The sequence below is a fragment of the Leopardus geoffroyi genome, chromosome D4 (genome assembly GCF_018350155.1).
Source record: "Leopardus geoffroyi isolate Oge1 chromosome D4, O.geoffroyi_Oge1_pat1.0, whole genome shotgun sequence".
In the NCBI taxonomy this organism is placed as follows: domain Eukaryota; kingdom Metazoa; phylum Chordata; class Mammalia; order Carnivora; family Felidae; genus Leopardus; species Leopardus geoffroyi.
The window spans coordinates 41,563,314-41,579,745 of NC_059342.1; the positions used below are offsets into that span (position 1 = coordinate 41,563,314).

The window sequence follows — 16,432 nt, forward strand, 5'->3', positions numbered from 1 at the left end:
CAAGTCTTAAAGACGCTTTTCCCAAAATACATTGAGGAAAAGAAAACACAATGATCCCAAGACTGGAAGCACATAACTGAATATTTAAGAAAAGACACTGGTAATACAGCAAAGGGTAATTCTGACCCTATTAATACCACAGTGTGGTACATGGAAATGCTATATAATTAAGACATGAACTAGTTCTATAACTTGGGGTGTGCTTGGAATTACAACAGCTTCCTCTGAATCTCTGTACTCTTTACTATTCCCTCCACACTACGAGTTTACCAAACGCCTTTTGAAAACTAAGATTCCTCTTAAAAGCAAAAAGTAATGAAGCCTTGGGTAGGGGAGGTCATAAAACCAATATTAACTCCTTGACATGCTGAGTGGAAGTGCTGTAACTGGACTAAAGTGGACACCATTCCTTTTCTGTTTCTTTTTTAAATTTTTTTTTTTTTTTTTCAACGTTTATTTATTTTTGGGACAGAGAGAGACAGAGCATGAACGGGGGAGGGGCAGAGAGAGAGGGAGACACAGAATCGGAAACAGGCTCCAGGCTCTGAGCCATCAGCCCAGAGCCCGACGCGGGGCTCGAACTCACGGACCGCGAGATCGTGACCTGGCTGAAGTCGGACGCTTAACCGACTGCGCCACCCAGGCGCCCCATTCCTTTTCTGTTTCTTTAATAAAAATTTTACTGATGTCAATTATATTTCAATTAAAAAAAAGAACACTACCATGCAACCACCAAAGACACTAAATTCATCAAACACAGTTAAGTAAATGCAAGTGAGAGAAAGTAAGTCTTGCTGGGCATTTCCTTTCTCATGTCCCTCTTGTTCTAATGCCCACTTAATGCAATGTTTGACTCATAAAAATTAAAGTTAAAAACATTTTAAAGAAAAAGTGTTTTGAGGTTTTAACATTGACTTTGATATATAGGGAAATAACTTTAAAAAAAAATGTTCATGCCCAAATTAGAAAATTAGAATATAGTAGTCAAAACTGAATACAGTGAATTAAGCCATAGGTTACATGAGAAGTCCAATATCGAATCAGTTTTGAATAGAACCATTTTAAACTTAAACAAAATACGTGATTATTAATTAACTGCAATATTTTAGGTGAAATGGAATTGAGGCTCCATTTCATATTAGGTTTTGTCTTTATTTTCTTGCTCACCTCTGCCACTCAACACACACACACACACACACACACACACACACACACACACACACTCTCTCTCAAATTATACTGTCCAGAATGTCAGTGACGTACATATAACAGATACCATATATATGGTGTGTGTGTGTGTGTGTGTGTGTGTGTGTGTGTGTATACTTGTGTATGAATGCATATATGGGGGTAGAGAAGTAAATTTATAACCAATCTGGAAAAACCTAGCTGCCAGATTTGAATGTACTATGGGATACTGAATCAACAATACTCCTGAATAGAAACATGTATCATCTATCCAAATCCACAGTAATTAAAAATTAAAACCTGTGCCTCTCATTAATTCTTTTCTGACCTGGATTGCTAGGACATTATTTGTTGGATTTAACTCTCCCAAATTTTTGTTTTAATGGTAGGAGGCTTACAGCTCTGTGAATTAAATGACTTTTTTGATAGTATACATTTCTGCAAAACTAGTAGCTGTTCTATAGGATATTATTTAAAGATTCTCTCCAGAAGAGCTGAAAACCATCTCTAGCTCACAAACACATACAAAAACTGAATGTAAAATTTTAGTGAATCCTTAAAAAAACCCCAAAAGTAAGGAAGTACATACGAAATGCAAGAAATAAAAGCTAAGCAAATTCTTGCAAATTAAAAGTATGAAATTCAGTCACTTCAATCTCTTTCAATATAAAACAAATCATCCATACTGGTCACGCAGACAGTTCCCTCTACATTCAAATTATTCACTTGAAGATAAGCTCCCACCAAACTCTTTAGGGGTTTAGCTAATTTACTGCACAGATACGGCACGTCTGTTGTAATAACAGGTAGGATGTATTGGGGTCGACCATTTATCAGAATTAGACTTCTTTTCTCAATTCACAGTGAATTATGCTGCCTACATGACTCCCCTCTCTCAGAGCCCGCCATCCCCTCACGGCCCCTAATGTGGCAGGCAAACAAAATTGACAGTCTCATCTTGTCAACAAGGGGTGATTCTCCTGAGAAGCCATTTAACTTTGCCGAGGAAGCAATGTATTAATGTGCATGTCCCAGCAATGTTAATCATCTTCAAGCTTCCGACCTAACTTTGACGTGAACGAAATCACCAAATTTGTTTACTAAATGAATCGTAATATGCTAATAAGAAAGCATGACATATATGGAAAAGCCAAACAGATGGTTTGTTTACTCCACTTTGCAACTTTATAAATGTTGTAACTCTGAAGATGTTAGTGAGAATTATTGGTTTGTTGGCAGAGGCAAATGTGTCTTTCGCATACTAAATCTGGTGCTACAGTTAGAAAACAATTTGTCATTGCTGTGGAATGCATAAAAAATGTTAATGTAGTAATGGCATTTGGGAAGGCAGATTGGTAGATGGAAAATGTGTAGGCTGGATGCTCAGGTTAAGTGTAGAACTGATATCCAACAGCCCTGTTCCCTAACCATTTTACTTGTGAGTTGCATCCGACAACATCAAGGCTTCTCCAGGGTGCTGACTGAATTCAATAGGTACCTGTTGCACTCTAACGTGACAGGAGCGTGCTGCATTGTGAAGAGGGTTATGTTTTCACAATATTTGGAAATTTCCTCAATCAGGCAGCTCATCTGGTGTTCAGTTTACTACTATTGGTGGGTATGAAAAAGACCATGAACACCAGCATCTTTTAAGGAATTAAATGAAGCTGAGCTATAATTCTGAGTTTTATATATAAATATATTTTTACCTTGGACGAACTAACCCTCAAGTCTTCCAACCCTTGTGTTACAGTTTGACTTTTATAAAGAGCTTAGAAGACATGTGTAAAATAACAGGAATGAATTTTTCTCTTGACACTCAAAACTTTCTGCCATTTAAAAAATAACATGTACAACATGAAACCTCAATTTCTTCTTGAGATCTTTTCCAAAGGAGATACTGCCTAAGACTAAATATTCAAAATGTGTTACATCATTAAAACCATTAGTTTCAGATCTTTTAAAAAGATAACACTAGGGATGTATGAGTTCCTCAAGGGAAGGGACAGAATTTCATAGATCATCAGTATTATTATTTAGGTATGGCCTCATCTAGAATTCTATGTTGAAAATGAAAGTACTTAAGATACATGAACAAAAAGAATGCACAAAATCTAATTTATGCTTTTGGTTAAATGATGTTAAAACTACCAACGAAAACACGAAAACTTCAGTTAACTAAACCAGCAATACACCTATGATACTAAACATTTCAATTTTTAGAAACATTCAATTTTTTTTTACCTTTTATTCCACAAGCATAGGGGAAAGCAGAATTTTATATTAAAAAGGTGCTTATTTCTCTCCATATTACGAACCACTCCCCCAACTTCTTAGTCTTACATACTGAGACTACCTCTAATCTTGTAGATAATCTAACCTCTATCTCTAACCATGTGGTGCTGAAATTTTTACCCACCTCCAAAAGAGAAATGAGAGAACAAAGTGATCTAAAGAAACCACTGAGTTCATCTCGCTGCCCCAGGATCACTTTGGAGCAAGAAACATTAGCAGCTATCCCAGCCTGGTGCTTCTATCTCATTTGAAACATCTCCTCATTCCTGACCAACAAAGAAAATTTCAATAAAGTACTTTTACTGGTTTAACAACAGTGAGCTCCTGGGATTGTCAAAGTGCTAAGCCTTTTCCAAGGAGAGAAAAAATCAGCAGCTCAAATATAATTAACCTTCTATTCTCAACGCAAACTGCCACGCACAGGAGCTCTGCAGTCTATTAGCAAAGTTATAATGGCCAACAGGCAGAAGCAAAATTGGTCAAAAAGTTGGCTGCTGCTGTCATATTTTTGGAATTATGATTAATGGCACTAATAATGTGGATGATTACTGATATGTGTATCTCCAGCAGTTTATCATATCGCTCTGGCTGCCTACGTCCACAATAAACAGGATGCTATCATTTACCTCTTTATTGAAGGCAATCCTTCTCTTGAAGGAGCATATTCTAATTACTTCGTAATGTTTTATGTCTTAAACATTTTGCAGCTCTGGACCTTGCCAACTGCTTCATGTCTACCATTGATTAATTACTGAATGTTTAATCAAAATTTAGAACCTAATGTAGTCATTTATGAGCACACTGCAGTGCCAAAGTAGTTAGGCTTTGCTCCCAAGTTTAGAGAGTGTTGGGTTCAAAATCAAATCCCAGCTATACATGAGGATCCAAGAATTTCACCTTGGGTGCTCTGAGGTTGCCAATTCCATCTCTGCTGATGAATGGAAGGTAATCTAACTACACGGTAAACAGCATCTTTACTTACCCTCTCCCTACTGACTTCCCTCTCCTCTTTCCCTAATTCCCTAAACAACAGAGCACCACCATTGGCTGCTTTGGAGAACAAGAAGGTCCTCGTGAATACCCATCATGAGAACATAGTTTTGAAGTGGTTAAACAAGTGAAAAATAATTTGCTGGGACAAATACATGAGTTTTTTCTTAATGTGGATTTTTTATGGTACTGTCATACAACCATTCACCGTTGAAGTTAAGTGTTTTTTTAATACCATTACTGAACTGCTGAAATGGATGCTAATATAGCTTGGAGTGCTAATGTCAAGTCCTGGTAATAAAAAAGACAGACTGCTGAATGAAATAATTTCAAGTAAAAAATAGAACAAAAGTGCTCTCTCTCTTGCTCTCCACTTTTATTGAATTGGGACTGACTGAGCCAATTGCTTTAGAAGTCTGTAAAACACAATTACTAGTGAGCGAACTGACCCACCAGTGCCCCCTCAGTGACAGAGCAGACTAAAAAGGCAGCAGGGTCAGAGCGGCCCCCCTCAGCTGGCCATCAAAACGAAGAGGCTTCCTTCTGAATGTCTGTTGTTCTCATTGTCCAAATCTGTCTCCTTTTACTTACAAAACCTTGTTATTTCCCATCAATGTGATAAAGTAACTTCATACATTACTTTCCAAGATGAAGATGTCTATTCTGGCTATTAAGGATGATCTGTCTTTTGATATTCTTATTTATGTGGATGTTTATGTATAAACACACATATACATTATGTGGATGCATTTAGATTAGAACGTTAGCATAATTTTTGAATAGCTGGTAATAATTCAGATTGATATATGCTCTAGCAAAATTGAAGCATCACTTATATATGTTCAGCTAGAAACACTTGGCTTTTTTTTTTTCCCAAGGTAAAGTCAAAATAATTAGAGCAAGCAAGAAAAAGAATTAAACTAGAAGTGGGTAACATTTTTCCCCCTAGTTAATAAAAGAAGTAATAAACTCCATAAAGTACTAGAGTTAAGATCACTAACACTTCAGGCATAACAGCTTTTTACCAGGAATTTACAACTCCTGTTTTAATTCAAGCAGCTTGCATTGGGACATAAAATCTAGGTATTTTTTTTAAAAGTGTAGTTTTATGTTAAGTAACTGAAGAAAAATCATCCTTTCCTAAAAAGTATTCTTTCCTCTTCTTCTGCAGGCTGTTTCTTTCTCACACATGCGCGTGCGCGCGCACACACACACACACACACACACACACACACACACACACCTTCGCACTCAAGAATCAAAGTTACTAAATCTCTTTTTTATGACATTGTAATTTTTTGGCAAGTGTAAACTCCTTTCATATTCTGCCACATTCGTTTATTTGAAGCTTGTGGGAGTCTTGCAGCAAAAACATTAAATTATTTAAATTATTTCTGAAGCTTTTAAAAGAAGAAAAATGCTTTCTAGCCAAAACTTCACTAAGAAATTTCAATACAGAAAGGAAAGTCTCCCCTCCTCTTAGCACAACAAATAATCACTCATAGTGAGAGATAGCTGGCAAGAAGGCTTTCACCTGAAAGAGAACCACCCTCATCAGTACCGATATGATCAACTGCTAATGTATGTGTGCAGTCTTACAATCTGCTTTCAGTGACAATGGCCTATGTTTTGTAAGGAAAGTTTATCTACAAAACAAGTATCTTGAATAATTATGTACAAGAATATTAATGACCAGTAAAGTCTCTCAGGGTGTCAAACAGATGGTGGCAGACCCAAGAGAGGAAGAAATCAGGAAGATGACCCTTTCCAAGTGCTGCCATCATGAAAAATACTGCCTGTGCACTCAGTATGTGCATTCTGTTCTAAGTGCAATTTTTGCCTGAATTTTCAAGATAATGCCGGCAAGAGTAATAGCTTGTTCCTTTTAAGGGAAATAAGGAGTATGTAGGAAGCATGTCTGTGTTGCAGCTATGTGTGTAGGAAGCTATGTATCAATAAGAGATCTAATATAACTCTCATCAATAGAATGTGTAAGAATCTCTTTGTACCATGAAAAGGAAGTCATTCATCCACCATTAAGTGGTGTTGTCTATTTGGTGCTCAGTTTGGAAGACGGTGGAAGTGACTGGTGTAGTTCTTGGAGTGGAGGAGTTGAAAGGTCAGCAGAGGCTTAAATGAGCTTGTCTTACATCCAGCTGGGCCAGCAGGAGATCATTAGGAAGATCCGAGGCTCACTTTAGGCTTGTCAGAGTCTCTCCCCATGATACAAGGAGACCGTTTTGCTCATTGCTCTTCTCCCAGTGTATAAAAAGAACCCCAGAGACAGGAATGACACCGAAGTTTATCTTACTACCAAAGTTTCGCTTGAGGAGGGCACAACTAGCAATTACTCAGAAGGGGGATTTATTTTGTTTGTTTGCCTTTGATGGAAAGTAATGGAGATAAGTACAAAAGACCTATTGATCTGCTGGCTTCTACTGTGAAACCAAATGGAGTAAAGGGTGGGGGGGGGGGGAATCTCTTTCTTAATATTTAAGTGTCAGAGGACCTGTACAACTTCACCTTAGAAAAGATTTTTGGAAAAGGAGAGTTTCAGTTTGATTGGCAAACGTATAGTAAATGAAATGGCTGATGCCTTCAAATGTTCTCTTGTATTTGAAGAAAATTAGTGCACTGTATTTGACAGCTAATTTTATTACGGCAAATAGACTAATAGTTACCTCAAACTGGTGCTAAGTGGCTCATTTCTTGAAGGTAGCGAAATCATGTGCATTTATTGAAAATCTCTCTTTAGAAAAGTTCTCTATAAGTTTCCAGACATAGAGAATGATGGAAAAAATGGATGTTGCTGCTGAGAAGGTGATAACAGGAGGCAGGTAGCATGTTTTCACATCCTCACCTCTGTTGTTAATGTATGCAGTGGCTCATCAGAGGTAGCTCATGCTAATTTATTCCTGCACACCTGTATAGGGCTGGAAGTCAGGTAATCAGACAGGCAAAAACTATACATCTCTGCTTTTCAGCTACAGCTACCCAGAGGCCTATAGAGGAACAAATTTAGTTCTGGAGACATCAGCAGGTTTTAATAAACCAAATACAGATGTCTTCCTCCATACAAATCAAGAAGTTTACATGTTTAAATCTGGACTGATTTAACTAGCAATCAAAGAGAAGGTTCACACTTGGCACCAACAGTTGCCTCATATTTATTTATAAATCACCCTAAGCAAATATTATTTTGTTTTTAAATTTATTCACGGGGGCTGAATCATCTTTCCTACACCTTGAAGATTAAACATATATGCTTACCTTTCTAATAAAATTTAAGACAAACTTTGACAATTAGCTGCCACTATTCTCAGAAATGAGGAACAAAGATGGTAAAGATCATGTAAGATGTAAAACGAGATAAATAGTTCTTTCTAAGCAGATAACGTAGTTTCTGTGTACAAAGTCTTCATTTTAGCTGAGGGAATTTTAAAACTGCCAATCACTAAAACAGATATAAATAGATTTTAATGTATTAGCAAATGATAAGGAATTTCAGGGAAAAGGATAGAAGGGCATTTACTTGTTGTTGGTGGTGGTGGTGTTTTAATAAAAATCAAATGTAAGGGGGCACCTGGGTGGCGCAGTCGGTTGGGCGTCCGACTTCAGCCAGGTCACGATCTCGCGGTCCGTGAGTTCGAGCCCCGCGTCAGGCTCTGTCTGGGCTGATGGCTCAGAGCCTGGAGCCTGTTTCCGATTCTGTGTCTCCCTCTCTCTCTGCCCCTCCCCCGTTCATGCTCTGTCTCTCTCTGTCCCAAAAATAAATAAACGTTGAAAAAAAAAATTAAAAAAAAAAAATCAAATGTAGGGGCGCCTGGGTGGCTCAGTCGGTTAAGCGTCCAACTTCAGCTCAGGTCATGATCTCACAGTTCATGGGTTCGAGCCCCGCGTTGCGCTCAGTGCTGACAGCTCAGAGCCTGGACCCTGCTTCAGATTCTATGTCTCCCTCTCTCTCTGCCCCTTCCCGGCTCGCATTCTGTCTCTCTCTCTCAAAAATAAATAAACATTTAAAAATTTTAAAAATAAAAACCAAATGTAACTTATAAAGGGCTTCCCTTATACATAGGTGATCCATGGCCATTCAGCCCTCCTAGGGATCAAAATTCAAGACAGATGATGAAAAATGAGCAAAGGTAAACTAGGCCTTGCTAATTCTGGCGATGACACTGTCTCCAGGAAAATTTCCTTTATGAAGACTAGGTTCTAAGCCAGTTAGTTATAATTTCTTCTTCCCAGGATGTTTTTTGTATGCATACTTCAAAACGGAGGGTCAGCTTCCTAATCCCTGAAGGAACACTATCTTAGTAGCAAAAAAGTCCAGGGATAAACAAGAAGGAAGGAAGAGTGTTTAGGGAGTGTCACGTCTAATACTACACAGCATCACCAGTATATACTTATATACTTTAGCAATCACCTTATAGTAACATAGTTATTCACAGAGAAAATAATTTATATTTCACTTCTATAAACTCAGAAAAAAATTTATTCCAATAACACCTAGTGACTGGATAAACTGAACCTCGTGAATATAGCTTTCTGTCATTAGTGTGGAAGGGTCCTCTTTGCTTTTGAATTTATTATACTCACACTGAGTCACAACATTGTGCTTTGAGTCAGCCCTAACAAACCACACATACCTCTCCTCACTCCCCACCCCACCACCACCCACTGCTTCTCCTTTTGTATGACTTTAGACAAAGAATGTTCCTGCTTTTCAAAAAGCTTTCAAGTTCATCTTATAAAATCTAGAATGACCATAAGCAAAGACCTGGAAATCTCTAACTACCAAATCTAAAACACAGTATTTAACATCTTTCTACTTATATCTTACTAATAACATGCCTATTTGGAGACCAAAAATGCAATCCCTCCTTGTATATAGACATTTTGGAAAAAGCCCAAGAAGACCTGCGTATCACACCTGTAAGGTGTTCTAAGCCCCAAGACAAGAAGACTGCTTTTATAAACAGAAGGAAGAGGGTTATTCTGTTAATTTCATCAGTAGACATCCTGTAGCCTTGCACACTGCAGCCCCCACTCAAAATCCCCTCTAATGCTTTATTTGCACAAGGAAGACATTGTGGAGTCAAGGATGGATGAATCAAGACTCTGGGGAAAGGAAAGAAATAGGCCTGAGGACAGCAGGATTAAAGGCAAGGAAGGGTTTCTGTCTGGGAAGGTCTGTTGGCTCAGAGAAAGGTAAGGAAATTTGTCTTAGCTTCATAGTGAATTGAAGAAGAAAAAAGCAGGGGCACAAAATTCCGAGGACTCTCATGATTAACACAGCAAAAATGAAGAGAAACAGAAAGGTAAGTTTGAGGGGGTAGATCAGAGATGTGCTCCAAGAGGCTCTGTGACACAGGAGATTAAATTCCAAGTCAACATTAGTGGAAGAAGTGACGGTAACAGGCTGATGTGGGAGTAATGTTTAAGTTCACTTTGCAGAGATGCCGGAAGAGGCAGGTACCCCAACAGCATCACTATTTCTGATTATGTAGTGGCAGCTACGGTTGCATCATATGTTAATTCAAGTCATAGACTCAACAAGGATGAATACTTTTTTTAAGGAAAAAAATGCTCAGATTAAAGTATCATAGGTTTTGTTACGTTTTTTAACCTGCTATCAAAAAATGTGTGTATTCCTGAAAAGCAAAAGTTTAAGTGAGAATCAAAAAACTTCGTATAGTATTTTTTTTCAATTTGCTTTTCTTCATCTATCATGTGTTACAAAACTCCAGAATTATAAAGATTAACTGTGATGTGGTATTTCACCCAAATGAAATAAAATGCAGTGCCTGTCTTCTGAGGCTTGCAGTCTCCTGTGTGACTGAACACACACGGGAGAATATGTGTACTCTGCTTCCCTAGAATAACCCAGTTATCCCAGACACTATTCTAAATTTCCATACGGCTAGTCATCTGCCAAGCTCCTAATCTCTACAATAAAAATGGAGATTGAAATATTCTCCTGCTATTAATGAATGTTTTTCCTTAGACAAACCACCCTTTCAACAGTACCTCCTTCTACATTAGGACATAAAAACACAAGTGCTTGTGCTTTCTAGTGGTGTGACATAAATGAAAGCACCATGCTTTGGGGTGTTGTAGCCTTTTGGCCCCACAGCCATCTTTGCGAGTGTTATAACTTTCAGTATTTTCAGCAAACCAACTAAAACTGTGATAAAATTCATGCAAATAAGCTTAAATTTTGGCTTGTCTTCAAACACTCCATTTCCATAAATATTTTATGCAGGTCTTCATGAGTCTTTTATTTTTGTTAAAAAAAAATCCAATGCATTAACCTCATTATCGCAAGTGCACTATTTCAAATATAAAAGAATGAGTATTACTCACAAACTTGGGGGTGGGAGGTTGTATACGGTACTCTATTTTATTATTCAAATTATAGAGATCTTATCTGTTGTATTCTTGTAGTGTCAATGGTAACTCAGAACTGAAAAGAACTTTGTGACTAAACTTTTTATAGAACAAGGTAAATGGGACTGGGGGAGAAGGGAAATCTTTTAAGAATATAGATTTCTCTTCAAAGCATATTTTGAGTTGTACAAAGAAAACCACTTATTTTCTCAGAAATTTTGCTTTTAATGGATTGGACCCCTTGCATTTCAGCACTATGGAAAATACTTTTTAAGTGTTATTTTTTAAAAAGATTAATCTTTTAAATGTGAAGACAAAACAGGGTATTCTAGAAGCAGGTCACTACTTCTCAGTGGTACTTTTATTATATGTTACTTTGCCAAAGAATTCTAGTCAATTGATAAGTGCTAGAATTTGGGAGGTGGCTATTTGGAAGCTTCCTTGTTTCTTCTACATATACCGATTTTTTCCCATCTAATGAAATTTTGCCTAAAATTATTTTTAAAAGACAACACAAACCAAAAGCCACATTCAACATAATAGGAAGAATTAACTGGTGTGTGACTCTGGTGTATTATGTAAATGATCTGCTCATAAGCTTGCTTCAAGTGCAGGATAACTGTGTTACCCCACCACTGACCACCTTGACACATTCCATTTATATTACATTTTCTTGAGGATTGAAAAAGAACATTGGAGGTTTAAGACCAGCTGCTTCTGTTTAAACCCAACTGTTTCAGAGCTGTAGCCACATAGCTAAGGTGTGATGTCATCTCAAAGCTGGACATAATATATTCTAACTGATCCTAAAAGTATATGCATGCCCCCCCTTCTGTGCATAATTCCCACGACAGACTGTATTTTAGACATGTGCTCAAAGACACTGTGAAGTTAAAATAAAGAAACCCATACCACCATACCATTTCCCCACATTAATAATTATTTTGGTCCCATTTTCTTCTAATATTTTCGTGACTCTTAAAAGAATTCAAGGACATACTAAATACTCATGTAAGAATGATAACATTTCTGGTTATACCTACGGAGATGCAGGCTGTCTCGATGTCCTGGACCTATGGTTCTTTCCATCCGTATATTTCTGTTTCTATATTGGATAAATATGTGTGTATGAAGATAATATATTGATTTAATTAAAAAGCCACAAGGCAAAGCAGAAATATATATAACAGAAGCTGCGGCTTCTAAGTGAAGCTTCATGAGGAAGCAGGGAACTGTGTACATAGTTAACTTATTCACACCTAGATGCATGGGGAAACATACATACACACATACACAGAGCACAGAGAAAAATGGCGTGCATTACTGGGTAAGATGGCATATGATTCTGCATGCTTAATCATAACAAGCATCAACTGCAACAATCCTCCATGAGCATGGCAGCTTGGTTATCTCATGGTCACTGTGGACAATCTTTACGGTGCATCAAAAACATCTAAGTTGGATTTTTTAATGTTAAGTCCGACATGACTGGCACCCTCCACCCCCAGCAGGAGCAGCCAATGGAGATTTACTGACCTGTCTCTGCTTCGGCGAGAGGGGAAGGCAGCATTGCAGCCAGCCACTGTGCAGACATGCATCTCTTTTAAGTGAACGTTCCTGTAGTGAAGCTTCACACTGTAGGAGCTTTTGAAACTCTTCTTGCACACGTAACAGATTTTGGGGTCTGGGCTAGAACACAGGTCACCTTCTGGGGAGAACTTTTGAGGGCTGCCGTAATTCAGAGACGATGTGAAACTTTCATGCAGGGCTGCCATGCTGGCCCCCCCACCATTGTACAGTCCATACTGGCTCATGTAAAACATGTCGTAAGTGGGATCTGTAAATTCTTCCTTCACCTTGATGACATCCTGGTGAGAGGGCTCACTGTGGTTCTCATCAGGCCTCTCACTGCTCATCAGGACTTTTTCGCTCACTTCACTGTGAATGTGCTCATCGCCTTCCATGGACTCCTCACCTAGTTTGGGCTCTGAAGACTCAGATTCATTCTCATAGTCCCGCTCAGGTTCTTGGTCCTCAGAAGTCATGCTGTCAGCCCTTCTTATTTCAGTCCTTGAAATGCACCGGGTCCTGCTATGTTTAGAAAAGTCCTTCACAGAAATGCCTGGACTCATCTCCTCTTGGGAGTGGCAATGATTGTCATGGCTCACATCGTTGACCACAGCTCCGCCATCATTAGGGTCATCATCTTCATCGTCAAACTCATCAGCGGTATCAATGATTTCCTTCTCAATCTTCACAGGCATGCTGGACTTCCTGGGCTTCTTCTTGGGTGCCAGGTCAGCACTGGGCTCATGAGTGGCCATCATCACTACTGGTGCTATGGGCTCAGAGGGTGGTGGGGGGTGCTGCTCTATGGTACCACTGGCTGGAATGATGGGACTGGTTGGGAGGGAGGTTGGAGGACTCACCATTTCCCCTGGAGTGAGTAAACTTCTATAAAATGGAGGAACTGGCTGTACAGTCTTTAGCCCAGAAAAAACCAGCTGGCTAGGCAGAGGATTCTGTAAGACGGGGTCTAATGGGGGAGTGGTAAAACCCATTGGGGGCCGGCCAGGGCTTGTGAGTGTGAGATTTGATTTTGTACTTGCTATAACAGGAGTGGCAGCTCCTGATGTGGCACGAATTAAATCTTTGTCTCGGTTATTTCGTAGCATAGGCATGTGAAGGCGAGGATTAGGGTTCGCACTGTGGCGATTCCGGCTTCGGAGGGAGCTAAAGACCATGTTGCAACCCTCGATCGTGCATCGGTGTTTGATCTTCAGGTGAACAGCATTATAATGAATTTTGAGAGTACCTTTGTCATAGAATGTCTTCCCACATGCATTACAGAACACTCTTCCTTTCCTAGAAGCTGACCCCATCCTTCTCATCCGATGAATCCGGAATGAGCTTTTTGGGTGTTCAGTTTTGGTTAGATCACTGACTGGGGCAGAATTCTGAATGGGGGACACACAGGCTGGCTCAGTTTTGGGCTCCACATTGGTAATGCTGGTCAGGGCATTTCTATTAGGCGTCTGATCATTCTTATAAGGTGTGGGAGATACTTCAGATTCACTGCTCTCATTGTATTCATTCTGGGTTGAAAGGCTTGGTTCCCGCAGCCTCAGTCCTGGTTGCTCTAACAGTAGCCCGTTTGGAGGCAATCCAAGCAGTGGGGCTGAGACTGGGTTTATATACTGGAATGGAAGCAGAAATGCAAGGCTGTTGGGGATGTTTTCGAAATGATGAATGCTGGAAGGGTTGCTGTTCTCTAGGTGAGCAAGAAGGCTGGGACTCCGGGTGCGATTATTGCTCTCAATGAAAGTCCTTATGTCTGAGTCTGTCTTTGAAGATGGTACAGCTACGGCCTGCCCTTCTTTCTCCTGAATTGCCATCAGCTCCACAATGGATTTGGTTTCTCCAAATCGCAGAAACTGCTGAAGGGTGATGATTTCCTCTTCTCGAGACATGATGGCCCAGCGGTCCAGCACCTTGCCGGCAGCATCCTAGAGGCCACATCAAAGAAACAACAAAGATAAACACAAAAACGTATTGATTGTGCATAATTATTCAATGCAACTGAAGGAGCTCTGCCTGCTCATGAAACACCAAGAGTGACAGCAGAAAACAACACACAAGCACTGTTCATAAAAGTCAACCCACAATGCAAACTTTTCTGCCATGCAATCGCAGTAATTACAATCACAGAGAAACAGATTTGAGTTTAATGTCAAAGCAAACAAAATGTAGACCACTGGGGCTCTATTATGTAAAATGCCTTCACTACTGCTATTTTAACAATGGTCTATATAGTAAGCAACTATTTAGCACATATTAGTATAAGACGTGAACACTTGCTGTGCAGCATAGTATAAATGCAAAAAATGGTACCTTAATCTGTATTAAATAGGGACACCACAGGAAGGGATTAAGCACATTTTGTGGAATTTACTTCTTCAACACAAGCAGACATGGTACTGGATTTAAAGATGAAAATTCCTTTAAATAGGAGCTACTGTATAACTTTCTGAATTAAAAAGATGAAAAAAAGTAGCTTTGCCTTCTGTGCTCCCAATTACTAAGGTGTGTTTTTTTCTCTTTTTTTAATAGCTATATTTTAGTGTCATTTACTAATAGACAATCTCATAAGGTAGAATAAGGAAAAACAGTAATTATACTTTTCCTGAAAATTGATTGTAATCCTAGGATTCAAAGTTTGAGTTAGACTTTAAGTATTTGACTTTTTTTTAATGATATTCTTATAAATGACAGTTATAGATATTTAGAAAGTAAACATGTGATGGATTTAGATAGAATAAATGTGTAAAAATGTTGTCTCTTAACATCCTCCTCTGATAGCAAAGGGAGTCCATAGAGAATACACATCAGTAATCACCAGACTATGTGTTGTTAAATATACATTAAAAAGCATTTCACACTTTCATTTTTGCTAGTAACTATGAGATTTGCCTGGAGGTAGGACTTAAAAATCCTGCAATGTAATGTCAGGCAATCCATTTCAGCACAGATTGAGAGAAATGTATTCAAATGCTTAAATAATGACTCCATCATTTTCTAGAGCACAGCTTCTTCCTAACCAAGACAGGACACTTCACAACCTCTGTGAATAATACTTGCCCCAACCCTGCCTATCAATTTAAGAATGCATAAAATCTTCTAAAAAACCAAAACTAGATATTTATTAGTTACAAAAAGAAAAATCATAACTTTACAATAGGGAAATCTAGCAGACACCACCTTAACCAAGTAATCGATGTGAACATCACCAATGTTAAGTATCATCATGTACCTTCCAATATTTACTGAGAAAAGCACATCATCCCTTTCTTGCTAAAAGCTGTATAACCTCAATCTAATCACAAGAAAACATCAGATAAGCCAAAGTTGAAGGGCATCCTACAAAAGAGTGGCTAGTACTCTTCAAAGTGCAGTAAAGAGTAAATCAGTAAAGATTAAAAAAAAAAAAAAAAAAGGACCAAAGAATGGTTACAGATTAGAGGGAACCAAGCAAACAGGACAAATAAATGTAATATGAGATTCTAGAGATCCCAGGCCAGAAAAAGGCCCTCAGTGGGGAAACTGGCAAAAGCTGAATAAAATCTCTAGATCAGTTAATAGTATGGTATCAACCTTAATTTCTCAGTTTTATCCATTGTGCTGTGTTTATGTAGAATGTTTCATTAGGGGAAGCAGGATAAAGGGAATTATACTATTTTTGCAATGGGAAATTCTGCCTTATAGATAGTTCTACTCAGCCTTGTGATATAAAATTCTCTCTGGACCAAAACTGTATGGTCTGAACCACGACAGCTAGCTCGATTGTAAGGAGATACGTTATCATTTATTTAAATTGCTTTACAAAAAACAAGCTCTAATAGTTACGTGCAATGCCTTATAAGGCTTACTCTAGCATTGTATCATTTTACATAAAGTATATGTGTGGGTGTGTGCGTGTGGATGTCCATTCCTACATAAACTGGCCCTCCCTCATTTTGTAGATAACATGAGCCTTCAGGTTAAATATCCTCATGCAAGTATCTTCTCAGAACAC

The 16,432-nt window shown here is 38.6% G+C and overlaps 1 protein-coding gene across 33 annotated transcripts in view; it reads right to left on the bottom strand.

Annotated features, from left to right (window-relative positions):
* Positions 1-16,432, bottom strand: part of BNC2 (basonuclin 2) — a 441,344-nt gene that overhangs the window by 13,979 nt on the left and 410,933 nt on the right. For 19 of the 33 annotated variants that reach the window (XM_045467996.1, XM_045467980.1, XM_045467979.1 and 16 more), the window contains 2 exons: positions 12,397-14,366; positions 11,900-11,965 (listed from right to left, as the gene is read on the bottom strand). In XM_045467996.1, the coding sequence (XP_045323952.1) occupies positions 11,900-11,965; positions 12,397-14,366 (2,036 nt within the window). The remainder of the gene's footprint in view (positions 1-11,899; positions 11,966-12,396; positions 14,367-16,432) is intronic. The other 14 variants (XM_045467986.1, XM_045467997.1, XM_045467993.1 and 11 more) reach the window with 2 other exon arrangements.